Genomic DNA, 19,123 nt, shown 5'->3' with positions numbered 1-19,123 from the left:
GAGTGCTGTAGACTGTAGACAGTAATGGGACGCGGGTCAGGCCGGTCGACGCAGTTATTCCGTCGCCGGCCGACATATCAAGTAGGGTACGTGTCGTCACTCGACAAACCGTATTGTCCTTAGCTTGAAAGCTGTATTTTGGTTGTATAAATGAGTGTCAAGTGTGTATTACACAGTTACACTATTACTAATATGTTAATACACAAGAAAAAATTATAAGACAGGATTTTTTAGAATGAGTTTTTATATTCATCCTCCATGCAGTTTTGGTCTTCTCTCTGAAATAATTACTGATATTGAAATCAGACTTCATTTGTTCCACAAGGTGAGTTTACTGAGTTACCTAATTTATTCTTTATTGATATTTTATTCGGCCCAATGGTTTCTGTTGCCTTGCGGCTGCAATAGATGTAAATTCCTTAGGTAATTTAATCCTTACGGCTTAGGTACACAGTTACACATTTATAACTTTTTTCATATTAATGAATATACCTAGATCACTTAATTCTTATTGCTAGATTCCGCAGATTGCAAGTGTAGTGAGTAGACTCAGAGTAGTGAATGTATATTGTATAGCCTGGGCCCTGGTTTACTTTAAAGTAAACCTATCAAATTTCAATGTTATTGGATACTCAGTGGATAGCAATGGTTAAAACTGTGTGATAAGAAGTCAATGCCAACTTGCCAAGTGCCAATGCCCAATGTCAGAATTCTTTCTTGGAATAAAAGTGTATGTACTAAAATATTTTTTATTTGAACTGTATTATAAATTTTATTAAATAATCAATATGGATGATCCCCTTTTTTTAATCTCTTTATTTGTAAATAATTTCTATATTTAACATGCTCTCAGAAATTCAGAGTAGCCTACATCTAATCCATTTTGGAATATGGCGCAAAAGTTCCCCTCCCCATAATAATACCCCCATAATCAGTGTGGAATTCTGTATAGGTAATATATTCTCATGTCAATTTAAGAAAACGTATCGAAATACCAACCCTACCACCGTGTTACACCACCTTCCACTGCAATGAAAATTTATGAACTGAGCTCATTGGAAACTACTGGAAAAAAGCTAGGCCTATTAGCATTTAGCCCTGTTTAAAGCCTGTCAGAGTACCTAACCCCTCCAATTTTTTCATTTTTTGGTTAAATAACTCCAGGTTTTGATGCATTGTATGATTGTAGTAGAACTCTTCTAGTTACATATGCAAATGTCAAATTTTAGGAAAGTGTCATAGTTTGCAAATGGGGGGCGCTGCCCTCAAATGGGGGAACTTAGTCTTAGACCACCTAATGTCAGCCCTGATGGGGTAACATAGACTGGCTTGGAAGTTGATATAAAATTACCATATATAACATATTTTATATTTGACAGCCTATTTATGTTTTTTCTTTATCTTTATGTTTCAGACTCTACAGAGTCTTATATATGGTAATTTTAACTTAATTTCCAAGCCAGTCAATATTACCCCATCAGGGCTGCCATTAGGTAGTCACAATGTCACATTTCCCTCATTATGGGGCACTGCAGTGTGGAATTCTAGAGGGATATTAAATTAACCAGTACACATAGCATATTGGAAAGTAGGACCTGAAAGCTTGGAAAGGCCAGGAACTTTTCATTTTCAGTCCATCATATCATATACATAACCAATCACTTTCCAGCTGCGATTGGTTGATGGGATTGTGATTTTAGCCCCTTCCAGTTTTCCAGCTGTGATTGGTTAATGGAATTGTAATGTTATCTGCTTTCAAGCTGTGATTGGTTGATGGAGATGCTTTCAAGCTGTGATTGGTTGTGCCCATAAGCCCCTCCCCCAAATATGGTATAAGTCTACAGTACTGGTTAACTAAATACAAAAATACTCAACTTAAACTTGACCATTACAAACAAAAAGCCTGGATAATTTTCAAAAAATCCATTAAATAAAAGAAAAAATTGTTAATATTCTTCAAACAATTTTTCAACAAATCTGAGGTACTGTACAATTGAAACAGTTTGTCCACTTTTGATCCTCTTTATCATTTATAGTCAGTCACCTGGCACTTGGCAGAGCACTGTATCTAAGGAAAGCATTCCACCTGGGGTGGAAAGCTTTTTTATAAGTGAACTTCCATTTCTAGAATTCCACCCTGTGGGGCAGTGCCCCCCATTTGCAAAATATGACACTTTCCTCAAGTTTGTCATTTGCATATGTAACTAGAAGAGTTCTACTACAATGCACCAAAACCTGGATTTATATGGATTTATTTTACCAAAAAATATAATTGATTTTACCACCCAGTTTAAGATACCCCAAGAGCTGGGGTAACAAAGACCATCACTTTTTTTTTAAATTACATAAAGACTATGAGGCAGGAGGCAGCAATTTATGGTGAGTGAAGCTAGAGTATGGACCTGTATTATGCATGTTTCAATTCAAGTTCAATTTAGCTAGTAAAAAAATGGCATCATTTATAAAAAAAGTTGTCTAAGTTACCCCATTTTACGGAACTGTATTGTAAATTTTATTAAATAATCAATAAGGATGATCCCCTTTTTTTAATCTCTTTATTTGTAAATAATTTCTATATTTAACATGTCAATGTAATGGATCAGGTAAATTACTGCAGCAACATCTACAAGATGGGAAATTGGCCCTTGGATCTGCTGGCTTCATGGAGCATACAGCAAGAGACAGGAATGCTCATTTCTTGCTGAGGTCAGCCTTATGATGTTTTGAATGGTTTCCAGTTGGTAGATTAAAAGTACCTTACACAATTTATTTAATGCGAGTTGAATTCTATTTGTGTAACTGAACCCACCATTTTCTACCAATTTTCATCTTTTACTATTTTGTCTTTATTCATTGAGAAAATACTAAACGGTTTCTGTATTTATTGTTGTTTTGGAACAATATATATTGTTATCTTAATTCACAGAATGGGGTAATTGGTGAGGTAAAACACACATCCTCTATGCCATGCTAATTTTTCCTTAATGAAATGACTCGAATTGTACTTTTGAATAACACTGGAAATTCTTATATGTGCAAAACATTAGGAATTTTGTAGAACTAACATGAGTAATTGATGGAAGTAATCGGAGTTTAAATTTGAACCCATGTGGAATCATGCCAGAAAAACTCATATTTGATATGGCAGGAATAAAAAAAATTACTAGAAAATAGTAAGTTGTACTGATTGAAATTTTGTGAATGGCAATAACTTGTAATTAGTAAAATTTGATGAAATCAATCATTTAATTATAGAAACCCAGTGAATAACAAATAAGGTAATGAAATAAAACCTCGAAGACATAAACAATATCAGTGAAGTGACCTGATATAAATTATTTTGCATCAAGTAATTTAAAGTTACCTCAAAAATCATGTTGATTAAAATACATGTATGTAAATTATGCTTATTAAACTCATATGAGTAAAGATGAGTTTACCTACTGGCTCAGAGAACTGCAGGTTAAACATTTTACTATTTTGACATTGTATTCTTGACTCCAACAATTTGACTTTAATACTAGAAAAGTTGTAGATACTTTTTGAAGGCCTTGGATAAAATATTAATATCTCATAATAACTTCATTAATTATTAAAATTTTATTATTGAAATTTCATGCCTTCAGGAAAGTGATCCTCAACTGCTTGCTTTTCAGAACTGCTGCATCGGTTGATCCATTGTTCAGAAGATTTTTCTTGAAGTCAGAAGAGCTCTTACTTCGATATCGTCTTGAGTGTAGTTCAAGTTCTTTGCACTTCATTGTGACGAAACTATTGCATGAAATACAATGTTCTATAAACAAAGTAAAAATAACAGAAGAGCATTTGAAGTTCTTCACTGCAACTGCATCTATTGCTCAAGATCTACTGCGTATGGCATGCATTGCAGCCAATGAGCGTTGTGGGCAATGCCTCTGTAAAGGTTGGTCCTTGCATAACCCATTGAACAAAATAAAAGTATTGTAGGCTAGTACTATCTACAAATTTCAAAGTTCATTGTTCATCTAATAAAAGCCAGAAACCTGAAATGCAGAATGTTTTAATAGATCATAATTTATCCAATCATGCAGCACGTTTTAAGATGGTAACAGTTTTAAATGATGAATGGTTCTGGCGGGTCAGTGAGCCAGTGATGGTCGTGGAACTACTAGTGGCATTAAGTGCCTGGAAAAACTGACCTATCACCCCCTTCCCTTACCTAGTTGCCACTACCAGGATGGACAATTACAACAACAACAAGATGATATCTCCTTGTTGCAAAACCTGAACTGCTTAGTATTGATGAATTTCTAAACAGATGGAATTTTGTAAAAAAGCAACATTAGAATTCAGCTCCTTATCTTAATTTGATTTATTGAAACTTGTACATCAATGACCAATTTATCATCTATATCTGTATTAATTTAGATCAAACCCACCTTGAGGAGTCTTCTTACTCACAAGTCTATCACATCATCGTCAGTTTTTATTTGCCACTCTTTTCAGTGAGTAATTTGTGTATGCAAATCTTTGTGTGTTTACCAGCAGACATTGTTACCTTTGAGTCCACTGGGTCAGTGGGACCTTGCCTTAATGCCGAGTTGACAGTTTATGTGTCACAAGGACAAGAGCCTTCCATGGGAGGTAACACGACTTCTATTAATGGGCTGGGCTCATTAATAAGCCTCCTCGATAGCTTGCAGGACCACAGCAATTTAGTATATATACTCGCATTAGGAGCACATTGGTCTAACGGTCAAAGATCTTTGTCATGTGCCTGTCCCTCTGTAATAACTTTATTAGCTACTATTCCATGTTAAGATAAGTCACATTTATTTACCCAGCTCGTTTAAGACCACGTTTACCTATCCCTCACATTAATTATCTTGTATCTCTTAAATTTTCCCATTAGTTGACTTGTATCCCTCAAATCAATCATTGTGCATGATTGCATGTTGGAGTGTTGCTCTGCACGCTGATGCTGCCATTTCATCATGTAATTGAAGTATGAAGAATGATAGGTACTGTACTCTACAGTGCAGTGGGAATTGGTGCCTGGCATGGTCGCGTGTCGGAGTGTCACGCTGCACGCTGGTGTATGCAGCATCACCTGCAGGAGCGTCCCACAGCTCCTCGCTGAGCTGTTCAGCCTCTTGCTCTCGAGTGCCACGGGTCTCATGGGCTCGCTCAGGCAGATGGAAAGACTACAGATGCTCCATCCTGTGCTTCATGCAGCCCTTTTGAGGTAATGTGGTTTTTGTGTTGTTGGTATTTCTTTTTAATCTGAGCTTAGAATTATTGAGTAATCCATGACCAAGGGGAACTTGTGTTTAGTCCAAAGCATTAATAAAGCACGCGAGTGGAGCCAATTAAGACCATCTAGTATTTTGAAGTAAAGAATTTCATTTGTAAGTCCAACATTGCTGATTTGAACGTGATGTAAAATTGCAATATTTAGGTTGATGGAACATGCTTTTTTCTCTTGGAAGTAATTTTTTCCTCTTAGAAGCAGAAAAAACATGGTAGAAGGATGAACTTGTAACTGGAAGGTTATTGTTGTGTGATGAACTTTAACGGGAAGGAAAATTGTTGGCGGCAAAAGTAACCCTGATTTGCACGGTATGAGCAGAGCTGTTTCATCTCTGGGGCCTTTGCACCTTGAGTGGTCCTCAGACCCAACACTTGGCAGCTGCAGTGCCACGCCCCTGCAAGCCAGTGCCATCATGGCAGCTTCATCTCACTTCCCTGCCTGCATGCAGCAGCTGCAACATTGTCTGCATAAACATCGTCGCCTGCCGCACCATCAGCGCTACCGATACAGCGTCTTCCTCAGGAGCATCGGGGTGCCACTCAGCCAAAATATAGCGTTAGTAGTTAAACGAATAGTTTAATGGTTGAATTACACAAAAAATGTTTGAAAGTGTGAATTAAACAAAAAAGAATTGAAAGTTTATTTCAACTAAACCAAATTAAAGCATTGCATTCACAGCCCAGACCAACGATTAGCTCGTCTTCATGCTCAGAACTGTGTAGCATGTAAATTTTTAGCTTAAAATGGACATTAATAGTTGGCTTTAAAGCGTAGAAAGTAATTATATATTAATTTGCTTTGGATGTAAATTAACCAAAAATTTTAAAACATAGAAAATTTACTAGTGTTTAATTTGGTGAATCCACTTGGCATTTTCTTCATATTTAAATTCTTTTAAAACCTAGAAATTCTTCAATCCCATCATGTTCCATAAACTTGCCAATAAATTATTCGTGTGACAATCAATAGTTAGGCTGGAAAGCATAGCCATGCACTAATGTCCATCAGCTACTGAGGTCCCTTTCAACATAGCATATTAATTCCCCGTAGTTTCTGGGAGAGTTACTACAGAGCAGCGGCTCACGAGCACAGCGCGTGTGGCCACAACTGGGCCCGCGACGGCCGACGCTACATGTACAGTCTGCGTCACATCTACGGTCTGGAGGGCAGGCGGGTGCCTGCTGCACCCCACAGCTGTGACAAGCTACAGGTGCCGTGCTTATCTTGTCAAGCTACAGGTGCCGTGCTTTATCGTGTTGCCCACCACAGTTGTGCCAAGCTACAGGTGCCGTGCTTATCTTGTTGCCCACCACAGCTGTGCCAAGCTACAGGTGCCGTGCTTTATCTCGTTCTAGACACTAAATTTCGCTTTGTTTGTAATTTTATTGCCAGGTGTTTGTTACAAAATGTTACAGATTTGATGCAATGTTTTTTATATTCGCTAAAACTTAGTCATGTTCGTTCTGAAATCACGGGATTGCTGTTGCTGGGTAATATCCAACAGCAATCATTTTATTCAGCTACATCCATTCAAGCATTTCTTCTGATTTCTTTCAGGTCTCGTTTTTTATCATTCAATTGGCTTGACTCTGTTTTTTTGTTCAAAACTTTTTCAATCCTTGTTAGTTTGCCCTTAGATGCTTGTAATTGGAGGCAGGTATTGACTGCAGCTTATGTGGGGGTACAGATTGAGGTGTAGCAGTATAATGCACCTAAGCGCTATAATTCTATTACCGTACCTCTTGAGCTACATCTGTAACTATTGTGGTCTTTATGTGTAGCACTTCTTTTATAGAACGTCTTCTTGTTATTGTAAGTACTTAAAACATTTTAATTTTTGTAATCATCAAAATATGTTATGAGGGTCTTATGTGTATTTTGCTGAAGTCTACATACAAATACAGTTTGGAGTTTTATTTTCTTAATTTCTTCTTCCGCGAAAAATTAATCTCGTTTAAATTCTTTCAGAGCCTCTCCTCGCAACCAAGAGACTGTGGTGGTTGTCCTTTCGCGGTTGCTGCGGATTTGGACATCTCGTCTTCGACTCAGAAACCATCCACAACTCTGAAAATTCCTTCGTCACCTCGATCCTCTATGCTGGACAGCGTGTTGATCAGTTGTGGTGTTCGGTCTCATCAAGTTCGTAAGTCAATTATTGAAGTTGCGCGTGACGGACGGGCTTCATTTGCCTGTAGGCTCACGTTGGCTGCCCTACTGGACCAAAGGGAGGAAGATAAATGCCAAGGCAAGAACCATTACAGTTCTAATACATTGTCTAGTGCGGACTTTGATCACGGCAAAAAAGCTTGCAGGCCTCAAAACGACGGTACGCTTGACAATGTTTTGCAAACTGTTAACCATAAAGCAATCATTCCAAGCATTCCGGTACTTGGACATGTGAGTAACGTTAGTAAGGAAAAAAACATTCCCAATCGTTGTGGTTCACACAATTGTTCTAGCAGAAATCCTTCCAGTGAAGCAGGTCGTGTCAGCAAAACAGACATGATCAGTAAGCGTGAGGCATTGAATCCTTTACTTAACGATGTAAGAAAATCTAGTGACAGCACTGTTGTTGATTCCATACCAAGTGTTGGAAATGCTGTAAGTACCTGCAGTAACAGTAAACGACCATGTATAACTAAACAAGAAAGTAGAAAAATTAGGAGAATTGAATCTCGTGTCCAGTTCGGAGATATGCCTGTGTTTAACGTCGGCAAGTCGTTTACAAGCAGCAATGACAGTGTAAAGTCGCTTCTAAGCCCAAATGACAGTGTAAAGTCGCTCCCAAGCCCAAATGACAGTGTAAAGTCGCTCCTAAGCTCAAATGACAGTGTAAAGTCGCTTCTAAGCTCAAATGACAGTGTAAAGTCGCTTCTAAGCCCAAATGACAGTGTAAAGTCGCTTTCAAGACCCAATAACAGTGTAAAGTTGCTTCCAATACCCAATAACAGTGTAGCTTCAATTTTGTCGTCTAATTCTGGGGGAAATGTACATAAGGTGATGAAAAGTGCTAACAATTTAACAGTTTATAAAAGAAGCCAAGAAATTATGGGTTTCAAGTGCCATGATTATGATGATTTGTTATTGACTTCGAATGTTCGTCTAGGAGAGAAGGACAAAGGGAGCATCTCTTCCGAAGAGATAGATGTGATATCTAATAAGAAAAAAATAGAGAAGCTCGTAAAATATGTGAACTCGAAATTTTCTGGAATGTCAAAGGTAAATCTAATTGCTCCGGGATTGAACAAAACCTTCGACGATTTTTCGAATCTTCCGATGAGATCGCCTACAACGAATCGTCGAGATCGTCTACAACAACGAATTGATGCTCAGACTGAAAACTGCCATCATTATTTTGCGTTTGATAATGATTGTCGAAAAGTTATTTCAAAAGATGAAATTTCAGAATATAACGAGAGGTGGAGTCACCAATGCCAGACATCGAACAGAAACATCAATAACTGCAGTGATGGCGCTTGTATAAATCCAGACAATTTTGTTTCCGACTGCTCAAAAAATAATAGAGAATGCAATTCGAGATGCTCAGTTACACAATCATTCTCAGGATTAGACGTGAAGAGATCGTCTGTTTTAAACAAAGCAAGCCAAACCTCTCCAATGCATGACAGCGCACTTCTTGATGATGGGAAGAGATCTACTCTGGAAAGGATCAGAAAGCTGCGATGTAGAACACGTAGGTTACGTGAGCCTGTACAGAAAGACTTTGTTGTCCCTTGGCGTTTGAGTTCTGTTTCTGTTCACGATCCAGGACAGTTCAATTTACCGAGTGCTAACATTGGAGTTCAAGTACAAGACTCTAATGCAATTGATTCAACGACAGTAATTGAATCTACTCAACCGAGTTTATATTTGAACTCTAAATTAAAGCCAACCGTTAACTATAACCTTAATGATGGTAAATGTTTAAGGAAAACCACTACAGCGCTAAATAAATCTGAACTGAAGAGGACCAAGGTCGCCAAATTTGATTCGTCAAGACTTGGCGCTGGAACGTTGGTGACACCATCCCGCGTCCCGCATCCTAATAAGTACACTGACGCAGTATATGCGACTACTTTGTGTAGCTTTAAACCTGCTCGAAATTCTGACGAGAGTCACCATCATGCAGTTAGGTCTACCTACACGGAAGAATCGGCTAAGATACTGGATCAAAATTCTTCCAAAAGTGTTATAGAAATTTACGATTCCTCTCTACCCCCTGATAAATTGAATCTTAAAAGCTCATTCCGAAGCTGCTGTGGGGTGGAAACCATTTCTACCGTCGGGCGAAATCGAATGAAATTTAATCCGGTCGCAGCCGTTAACGACTCCGGGCTCATAGTTCCAAGGCAAACCTTGAACAATTTGCCAGATGTTGAATCACTTGCTGTTCCTGTTGATGAAATGGATCCTTTCATTACCGCATTTCTCTCCAGTGCTTCGGCTGTTTCCAAGGACGGAAGATCCTTTCCTAAAGAAGTGTTTAAGTTTACAGAATTTAAGAATTGTGATTCTGAATTACGCGTAAGAAGCCTTCTCACTACCGATGCTACGAAAGTTCACCAAGCAATTCCTCCTTTACTGAAAGCAGACAAAACTTCGACCAACAATTCTCAGTTATGTTTAGAAAGTAGTGGAAGTTCAACACAAGTCAACGGCCGTCGCAGTCTACCTACCCTAGAGGCTCGAAGTTGTTCAGATGTTAATCAGAATTTAAATGACTTTGAACGAAAAATACTGCACGAAGATAGTCGGTTCGTGCGAACCTTTGACATTTTGAATGTAACAGCTAATTTTTCTTTTCCGTACCAATACTATTTGCTAAGTTGTAAGAGCATTCCCACTTCTGGAGCATGAAATGGTAATTGGGAAAGGAATTGTCTAGATTGAGTTCACAATTTTTAAGATAATTTTTAATTTGCAAATCTAGGATAATAAGACTTGCTACTGGTGATAACTCAGCCAACATATGTTTTTGCACGCCATAGCGGTTCTCAACTTCTCAGCGGCTGCTTCAAGTCACGGTGTACTCGGCACTGCTTCACGGTTAATGTTTTTATTAATACAACAGCATTTGAACCTGGGATACGAGCTGTTAATAATCTCGATAAAAAACGCAAGACTTATACAAAGAGTAGAGGTCAAGGTCTGGAAAATATCAAGCGTTTTCTACGCTTGGTAAGCGCTCATGATATACGTTGCCTATTTTTTCCATCTGTGAGCCAAAAGCTCAGTGCAAGAATTTTTGGCGCCGTCTTCAAGTATTTACTCGTACATTATAAGTCCAAATCGTGACTAAAATTGATTCTGCAATTTCCAGTACCGAGTTTAGGTCGTATGTATTTAATTTGTTTGAAAAATTGGGAATGTGCCTGTTTCAGAAAATACTTACTGTGTATTATTAATTTAAAATCGATAAAAATTAGAAAGAAGTCTGAAAATGAATTGTATTTTTAAGTTCATGTTTTATTTTTGTATCTCTCTGTTTCTAATTTGCGGGCAGTTGTACGGCATCAATAAATTTCAATAACTATTATATTGTATTGCAGTTATTACCGAGGCAGAAAACTGAAAAGATCTAAAGTTTCACTGCCAATGATGCCACCATACTCTTCCTCATCCTACCACTGTAAGAAATGCTCAAATGTTCATAGATGGGAACTTTGGTATTTTTTCTCTTATGTACCTAAATTTAAACTTCATTTATGCTTTCATTTGCTTGTTTTATGTTGACAATTCCTCAAATAAGCATCCCGAAATTAGGAATCATTGGGCACACACTATTTTATAACATTTTCCTATGTAAAATATTTGTAGTACTTTATTAAGATATGTTATGAAATCTTACGTTACATGATACTCCCATTCTCTGCCCCGACTCTCCTTCTCCTTGTCGAAAGTTTTCAAGGATAAATAATATGATTTTTTCGTGAGAATTTTTTTATAGAACTGATTAATTATTACAAAGTATTTAAGAGCATGTCACGGCTCTCATACTTCAATACAATTTCCATACTCAAATCTTGTTATCTGTATACAGTAATTAAAAAACAACCCTGCCTTTGCGAAAGAAGATGTTGCATCAATGGCGCTATCAGTTGAACCCTGATGAAGTGAATATTTTTACCATTATAATTTTATCTCGGTTTCTACAGTAGGTATGCATTTGCTTTACATTAAATTATTATTGATCTGTAGTCGCTATTTATCTGTAGCATACATAAAATGGTGTCTCTCAATTTAGCTTTATCCCTCAGCGGGACTTCTGACGCGTGTATGTGCTTGTCAGAAGTCCTATGGGATTTCGGCTTCCCAGGGGCATTGTTCCTGAGCGACCCACCGCTGAGCTCGCGGTATCTGACTGCAGATAACGCGAGCTCAAAAGACCAGTTGTTGGGTTAAGTTATTATGTAGGTAGGATTCCTTGCATTAAGTTATTATGTAGGTAGGATACCGTACATTAAGTTATGTAGGAAGGATTCCTTGCATTAAGTTATTATGTAGGTAGGATACTGTACATCAAGTTATTATGTAGGTAGGAATCCTTGCCTTTTTCTTCCCTGACTCTCTCCTGCATCTTGACTTCATTTCTTCTAGTACCTTGTTTGAAAATAATAACGTTCATTAAATGGACAGGGTGGTCCGGTGGTTTAAGTTCAGAGTATCATGATTATAATAGTGAAGTGCGGGTTCGATCCCAGCTCTGCTCGACAGCTACTGGTCAGAATCGGCGAGGAGGCCGGGCGGTTAAGCTACGAAAATTTGAAGTAGTGAGCTTCGAGTTCAAGCCCGCAACAAGCTGTGAATGTTCTGCAATGTTAAGAATCGGCGACAGGCCTACGGCCTAATAAATGCTGAAACCGCTATTATTTAAACTAAATTGCATTTTAAATTACTTTCTTCCCCACTAAACTATTTCTCTCTGCAGATTTTGTATGAATATTTCTAGATATTTCATTACAAAATAAAAATGAGTTTTAGCAGCGAGAGCGAGCCTCTGTTATCACAAGATGAAGTGAACTCGGAGGAGAAACGTGGCCTGTGCCTCCTCAGGCCTTATCGACTACAAGATGAGATGGCTGTCAAGGTAATCAACTAATAACTAAATCATTCCATAATAACATCCTATATTTTCTATAAATATTTCATGATTATGCTGTGTGCACCAAATTGCCTATAGATTTTCAAATTTTTCCTTATTAAGTTCATTTCCACAAGCAACTCAACTGCTTTCAATTTTGTCCCATTACAAGTAAATTCGGAAGGATGCTACTAGGACCAGGAGACTAGTTTTAGGAGCGTGAAGTGGAGTCTAGTGAGGCAAGTGTGGCTGAACCTGAAATAATAGAAAGGGAAGTCAGGCTTGAACAGGTTTTTAGCGTATTTTCTCATTTATGGAAAAAATGCACTATTGTGCTCGCCATGTCCGTCCGTCCGTCTGTCTGTCCGTCCGTCTGTCCGTGACCTCAAGTTTTCGTCGACGAGAAAATGCGCGCTCTGTCACTCACTGCAGTGAGTACTGAGTTATATTTTTTGTGTGTCCGGTCGCGGCACTGGAAACGCAGAAAGGTCTTCTACAGGTGACTGTGGATGGCTGAACATGTCTGGCTATACGCTAGACTGGCACTAGATGGATGGTATCGAGGGTGGACTGGACAAGACACTCGTAAAGTTCTATGTCTGTCTGTCCGTCCGTGACCTCAAGTTTTCGTCGACGAGAAAATGCGCTCTCTGTCACTCACTGCAGTGAGTACTGAGTTATATTTTTTGTGTGTCCGGTCGCGGCACTGGAAACGCAGAAAGGTCTTCTACAGGTGACTGTGGATGGCTGAACATGCCTGGCTATATGCTAGACTCGCACTAGATGGATGGTTTCGAGGGTGGACTGGACAAGACACTCGTAAAGTTCTAAAAATCGTAGGATCGTACTAACCTTTTTGGACTTGCTTCAACGAGTTCTGCGTCTAATTTGACAGCTTCAACGAGTTCTGCGTCTAATTTGACAAAATCCTATGCTGCATTTGATGACTGAGTATCATGTTCTTATCAGTGTAGTCTGTTATCATTTAACTAGCCGGTTCTCATTTGAGTGGCCAGTTCTCATTTGAGTGGCCGGTTCTCATTTGAGTGGCCAGTTCTCATTTGAGGGGCCGGTTCTCATTTGAGTGGTCAGTCCTCATTTGAGTGGCCGGTTCTCATTTGAGTAGCTGGTTCTCATTTGAGTGGCCGGTTCTCACTGGAGTAGCCGGTTCTCATTTGAGTGGCCGGTTCTCAGTTCTGAATATGTTCTCATTTGAGTGGCCGGTTCTCATTGGAGTAGCCGGTTCTCATTTGAGTGGCCGGCTCTCATTTGAGTAGCTGGTTCTCATTTGAGTGGCCGGTTCTCACTGGAGTAGCCGGTTCTCATTTGAGTGGCCGGTTCTCAGTTCTGAATATCGTCGGTCGGCAGACAGGCAGCCTAATCATGGCTATTAAAGTAACTGTTAATAACGGCGTATAATAAAGTAACGGCGGTAATCATGGCTAATAAAGTAACTGTTATCTGTGCAGGAGCTGATTTCTGAAGCCACAATGGAGACAGTTGGGGAGTTTTTCTGGGCAGCCATACTTTCTGAAATATTTCCCCAGGTAAATATAAAATATTGATTTCGGTCAAATTCTTGTTATGCGGCATAAATAAAGTCAAGTGATTTTTATCGTATTTTAATTATTTATAATATTTTGTCATACTTAACGCTGTGAATTTCATGAAGAAATTGCGGTTATAAATGTCTGACTTAATTTTTCTAATTCCTCAATTAATAATTTATAATTATGACTTGAATCACAGAAGCCTTTGTAGATATGAATCACACATTTTATGATATTTTGTGTATAGAGTAAAGGTTAGTGTTTAAATTATGTGTAATTATAAGTTCAAAGTCTTCCAGAATACACTCCGAGCTACAAAGTTTTATGTAAGGATTATGCAATAATAATAATAATAGTAGAAAAAGTTTATTCATATAAGGAATTTTGTGTGTTGAAAACGAAATTTGAAGTTGTCATTTAAGGCCATTATGATTTTGAACTCGAATTTAATTCTTCTTTTCTGTGTATCAACTATTTCTCAAAAGTTCTAATTAAATTAAAGCCTTCTATTTCTATTTTCAGATTTCGTTTATTGCGCTGGCTGTTGGTTTTGTTGGCTTCAGTTTGCCATTCTATTATTGTTTAGCTCTCATTCCTGCGGCTGTGGCTCTGATTTACGTATTTATCTGGTCAGCACACTTATTCAAGGTACGTAACGCGTACTAAGAATAATTAATTGTACATCTGTTATTGTAATAATAATTTGGTTAAACTATTAACATTCTAATGTGTTAAATAAAGTAATATGAATATTTTGAAATGATGAGCTTTGGTTATATTTGATTGGACTATTCCATTTTTGCTACTACTAATTTAAGTGCAGTAGGTATTTGGCTGAGATGTTGTAAAATATGTTCCAATCAATATTTTGGCATCCTGCTGAAATGTTTATAAGCCATACCGAAATTTACCATCAAATATTTCGTTTGGTGTGAAAATATTGTAGTGCCTAATATTTCAGTTGACAGCGAATACTATATAATTACAGTGATTTTATTAAATTTATTTTATTATGACTTCAGACGTTGGAACTACACAGCGACCTTAGCAACATCGCCAACGTTTACCAAAAGGAGCCTGACACCGGCTTCTGGGTGGCAGAGGTCTACGACAACACTCTCAGCTCAGAGCTTTCTGCTCACTTCAACATTACCAAGAAGGTGTGAATAATAACTAGTTAAAAGACGTTTTATTATCTCAAATATTAGGCTCGATAGAATGCAGGAATTGAAGCTTATTGCCCTTGCCCTGTTAAGGGATTTTGAAGCTACCTTCTCGTGGTCACTTCTTTGTAGCAATCGTATTGCCACTTTCGTGTTAACAACGTTGATATGTATTGTTCAATAAAAATTTCTTTATATTTCATTCAATTACTCCATAAAAATGGATAAATTAATCACTGATTTAAATTACTTCTGTTTTTTAATCGCTGCTCTTAACGCCCCTGTGTCCAGGGTTCAGATACACTGCGTTTTCCGAAGTTTGACGTGCACTTTTTTCACTGTAATGGCTGCCATTAGAACCTCACCTTGTCACTTTCCAAAAACATTTATGACACTGGCTCGCCCATTTAAAATTTGGTTAATGTTCAAATTTTCAATTATCTTTGTTCCTCCGCTCATTTTTCACATGCATCTTCTACCGCTTTCTCAGCTCTTATCACCTTGATTAACTCCCTTAATTGCGGGGCTTGGATCAAGCATATATCTCTTCAGCCTGTTATTAAAGTGTAATTTAATGCAGTATTTATTTATATCTAACCTTTGGAAGTTAAATTAGATGTCATATGGACCAGAATAATTCAGCCTCCTCATATTTGTGCCTAAAAGTGACTATCCTGTAGCGGCTTGACGTTTCTAATCTAATTTCTGCAATCCTCATTATTGCCACCCAACGCGGTTGGTTTTGAATCAGATTTTTATTGTGTTAAACGACTAATACTAATAATAGAATTAATACCTACATTGTTCAATGTTGATACTAACGTTCAATTGGCACCTCATCATTGATGTGGGACGTTGTTATCACTTGCTAAAAATTCTCATTATTTGATTATATTTAACCTTGGTTTATGGTGCAGGTTCTGTACGATTTCATCACTGAGGAAGACTTGGACCGCAAAGGAATAAACTTGGCGGAATACAAGCATCGCAACGTCGTCGGCTGCGTCGGCCTCACCCACAGCAACAACACGCAACTTGGAAATGCGAGAAAGTTTGTGAATTTCTACGATTAAGTTTGAAGAAGAATGTGGTTATTGACGTATTCTTTATATTGTAAAGAAGCCTTCATGATGCAGAATGTGGTTATTGACGTATTGTGTTTATATTATAAACAAGCCTTCTTGACGTAAACGTGCCTGTCTGTGTGCCGAAGGGTTGCGATCTTGAGACCGGAAAATACGTGCGTTAGTGCTCGCTGAGAGATTTATGTGAAGTGTAATTTGCAGCGTTTTTCTTTATAAATATTAAACATGTGTGCTGTATGAACACTAAGTTAGTTCCTGCGTAGCCAGGGCTGAAAGAGACGTGTGTTCAAGGCTATAAGGGCCCTTCACTGATATACTGACAACATCCTCCTGTTGTACAGCTCTCACTGTTGTAGTGATGACATCCTCCTGTTGTACAGCTCTAACTGTTGTCCTCATCACATCCTCCTGTTGTACAGCTCTTACTGTTGTCCTCATCACATCCTCCTGTTGTACAGCTCTCACTGTTGTCCTCATCACATCCTCCTGTTGTACAGAGCTTGGCTGCGGAGGTTCGCTGTCAAAAAGGAGTACCGACGCCGCGGCATCGCCAGTAACCTGCTTGAGTTTGTCATCGCAGTGACGCGACGTCACAACTACAAGAACCTCGAGCTCATCACCACGCACTGCCATCACCAGGTCAGCCTTAGAGTACTCATTCAAATGATACATTCAATTTGTTCAGATATTTATTTAATAATATTATAACACTTGCAAACGTACTGTCCAGGCTCGAGAAATGTACATGAAGGCTGGCTTCTCGGTTATGATGAACACCCGTCACTACCTGAACGTGCCGCAGCCCACCTACCACTTCTCTCTGCCCATCAAGCCTTCCGACACAACCATCAAGAAAAATGAGTGAGGCAGGATTCATTGCCTTCTGCAATAGTAAACAATCGGCGGTTTTCATCAACTCTTTGTCTACTGTCGGTAATTTTCGTTAACAGGCCTGTGGGTACGAATAGCTTTGACGAAGGCTAGTGTATCCAGGGACAGAGCGCCAAATGAGAGATTTAATTGTCGGAAATAAATTGCTTTATGGGCAACACGCACAGAATTCGCTCAACATAGAAAAAAAACCTCATTGTAGTGAGTTATCTTACTGAAGTCGAACTGCCAATAAAAGAATTGTCAATAAGACAGATTGATTATTATGTCCAATTGATTAATCTGTCGAATAATTACGACATAAAGGCGGAAGATCTTCTGAATCCTCTAATTATAGACATTTTCAAAAAATGTTATTCACTTTTCAATGAATTATTCAATCTTTTAAGGCATTCATTTCAATTTGTTAGGTGCCTATTTCTCCACTTCTTGTCATGTTTGTTGGTTTTAGGAAAACTTCACTGAAAAATTTCGACGCATTTTTCATGATATGATATTATTATCCCGGAACCGTGGCGCCGGATGCTGGATTTCTATAACTATTTTTGACCTAGTATTTTGGCTTCCCTTACTGAAAATGTCCGCTGATATCTTATGATCTCTTTTCATTATTACAACTTCTGCATGCCCAAGAAGAGAACTTTTTAATAATGAATTTGCTTCTATTGATCTTACGTAGAAGGTGAAGGAATCGTGGAAGTTTCATTTTTAAATTAGTTGTTATTTTTCGGCACGAAGAGTCTCTTAAGTTATCCACGAGCTTTAAAAAATTAACGATGCTTCAAACCGAAGCAAAATTAGATAAGACTGTAAAACATGTCACTTTTATCAAAATTGATCGAAAAATGTTGATTTTGCTAAAATTTATGTTCTTGTCCATCAACAAATTAATCCGAGTTACATCCTGACCAAATCAATCTTGGGCGTTCTTCAATAAACGTCCATACGCATGATCACTACCAATGTCGTACAGGATGACCCACATATTTCGATTTTTTCCCGTTCTTTCTGTGCGTCTCATTCTTCATAAAAAAGGTCCTTCATCTGTTAAGTAATACATTAACATTCATGTATAAATAAATCTTGGTATTCGACTTGTGTGTTGTTGCGAAAAGTATGAATACTGCAAAAAAATGGAAATTTGTCATTCCAGGTTAATATTAAGGTCCTTGCACGTTCCACTGATGTGCTTTGCTAGTATTAGTTGCATTTTACGCGAGTTTCCCTCGTAAAGTTTTAATTGAAGTTTTATTTATAATATTTCACACCTAGTAAGGCGTGATTTGATGCAGCAGTTTTTAGGGATGTTAGTATTTTTCATTCACGGCGTTCGATTCAAATTCGTCGAGTAAGTGTGCTAAATATTTGAAAATTAATTGCCTTACTTACCTTAATGTTTATTACTTGATTTTAGGAGGCACAATTAGTAATAGAATCTAGTGACATCCACATTGGTAGCTCGATGTAGGGTAAGTCACATTACCGGCTGTGTCTGTCATCGATATAAGTGGAGTATTTTTATATGCCATTATTTTGTAACGAGTTCATCCATCAAAGGATTTATGAATATTGGGTAGGTTCATGTCTATTTTCAACAGTCTGAATCTCTTATGCTCATAATTATGATTGAATATTCATTGTGCCTCGGTTTTATAATAGCTGAAGCGCTAGTAAACATTTGGCCACTAAACTAAACTAACTTAAATCTATTATTCAACCGTTTGAATCTCTGATGCCCCCACTCATGATTATAAGATATCCTTGTGCCTTATTACATTTAGTGTGTGTAACACTCTAGAACTTCGTAATTTTCGTCAGTATCCAGAGAGGTTCTAACAACTCGTAGATTAGTTCTAACAACTCGTAGATTATCTCATTGTTTCGGTAACTCGCGCTTATTTTAAAATCTTCCACCATTAATTTAATATCAGTTTTCTCACTGTATCGGTAAAGTTGGTTCAAGAGATGTTCATCCTGGCTGCTATCGAAAATATGGGGTTTGGGACGATGTATAATTAAACCTTTTTGAAATATTGTCTTCTTCCGTCTTTTTCAGAAATTGT

The 19,123-nt window shown here is 37.9% G+C and overlaps 2 protein-coding genes across 2 annotated transcripts; both read left to right on the top strand.

Annotated features, from left to right (window-relative positions):
* Positions 1-2,589: 2,589 nt before the first annotated feature.
* On the top strand, positions 2,590-11,160 carry LOC108683092. Its single transcript, XM_018172374.2, has 6 exons — positions 2,590-2,706; positions 3,657-3,922; positions 5,017-5,224; positions 5,609-5,845; positions 6,341-6,500; positions 7,259-11,160. The coding sequence occupies exons 1-6, from the start codon at positions 2,663-2,665 to the stop codon at positions 10,145-10,147; spliced, it is 3,804 nt and encodes a 1,267-aa protein (XP_018027863.2). The 5' UTR covers positions 2,590-2,662; the 3' UTR covers positions 10,148-11,160.
* Positions 11,161-12,223: 1,063 nt separating this feature from the next.
* On the top strand, positions 12,224-19,094 carry LOC108683095. Its single transcript, XM_018172377.2, has 7 exons — positions 12,224-12,377; positions 13,841-13,918; positions 14,444-14,569; positions 14,944-15,081; positions 16,002-16,135; positions 16,667-16,808; positions 16,900-19,094. The coding sequence occupies exons 1-7, from the start codon at positions 12,261-12,263 to the stop codon at positions 17,032-17,034; spliced, it is 870 nt and encodes a 289-aa protein (XP_018027866.1). The 5' UTR covers positions 12,224-12,260; the 3' UTR covers positions 17,035-19,094.
* Positions 19,095-19,123: the final 29 nt, after the last annotated feature.

Source organism: Hyalella azteca, unplaced genomic scaffold (genome assembly GCF_000764305.2).
Source record: "Hyalella azteca isolate HAZT.00-mixed unplaced genomic scaffold, Hazt_2.0.2 contig8537, whole genome shotgun sequence".
Classification (NCBI taxonomy): domain Eukaryota; kingdom Metazoa; phylum Arthropoda; class Malacostraca; order Amphipoda; family Hyalellidae; genus Hyalella; species Hyalella azteca.
This window is presented reverse-complemented; position numbering and strand designations above follow the sequence as displayed.

What these genes read in the sequence shown, in the direction of transcription:
- LOC108683092 (XM_018172374.2), top strand. Translation starts at nt 2,663, where the DNA reads ATGGAGCATACAGCAAGAGACAGGAATGCTCATTTCTTGCTGAG. An exon ending in TGGGCAATGCCTCTGTAAAG is followed by an intron (nt 3,923 to 5,016) that starts GTTGGTCCTTGC and finishes TGTACTCTACAG; the next exon opens with TGCAGTGGGAATTGGTGCCT. An exon ending in CCACTCAGCCAAAATATAGC is followed by an intron (nt 5,846 to 6,340) that starts GTTAGTAGTTAA and finishes AATTCCCCGTAG; the next exon opens with TTTCTGGGAGAGTTACTACA.
- LOC108683095 (XM_018172377.2), top strand. Translation starts at nt 12,261, where the DNA reads ATGAGTTTTAGCAGCGAGAGCGAGCCTCTGTTATCACAAGATGAAGTG. An exon ending in GGTCAGCACACTTATTCAAG is followed by an intron (nt 14,570 to 14,943) that starts GTACGTAACGCG and finishes TTATGACTTCAG; the next exon opens with ACGTTGGAACTACACAGCGA. An exon ending in ACTTCAACATTACCAAGAAG is followed by an intron (nt 15,082 to 16,001) that starts GTGTGAATAATA and finishes TTTATGGTGCAG; the next exon opens with GTTCTGTACGATTTCATCAC.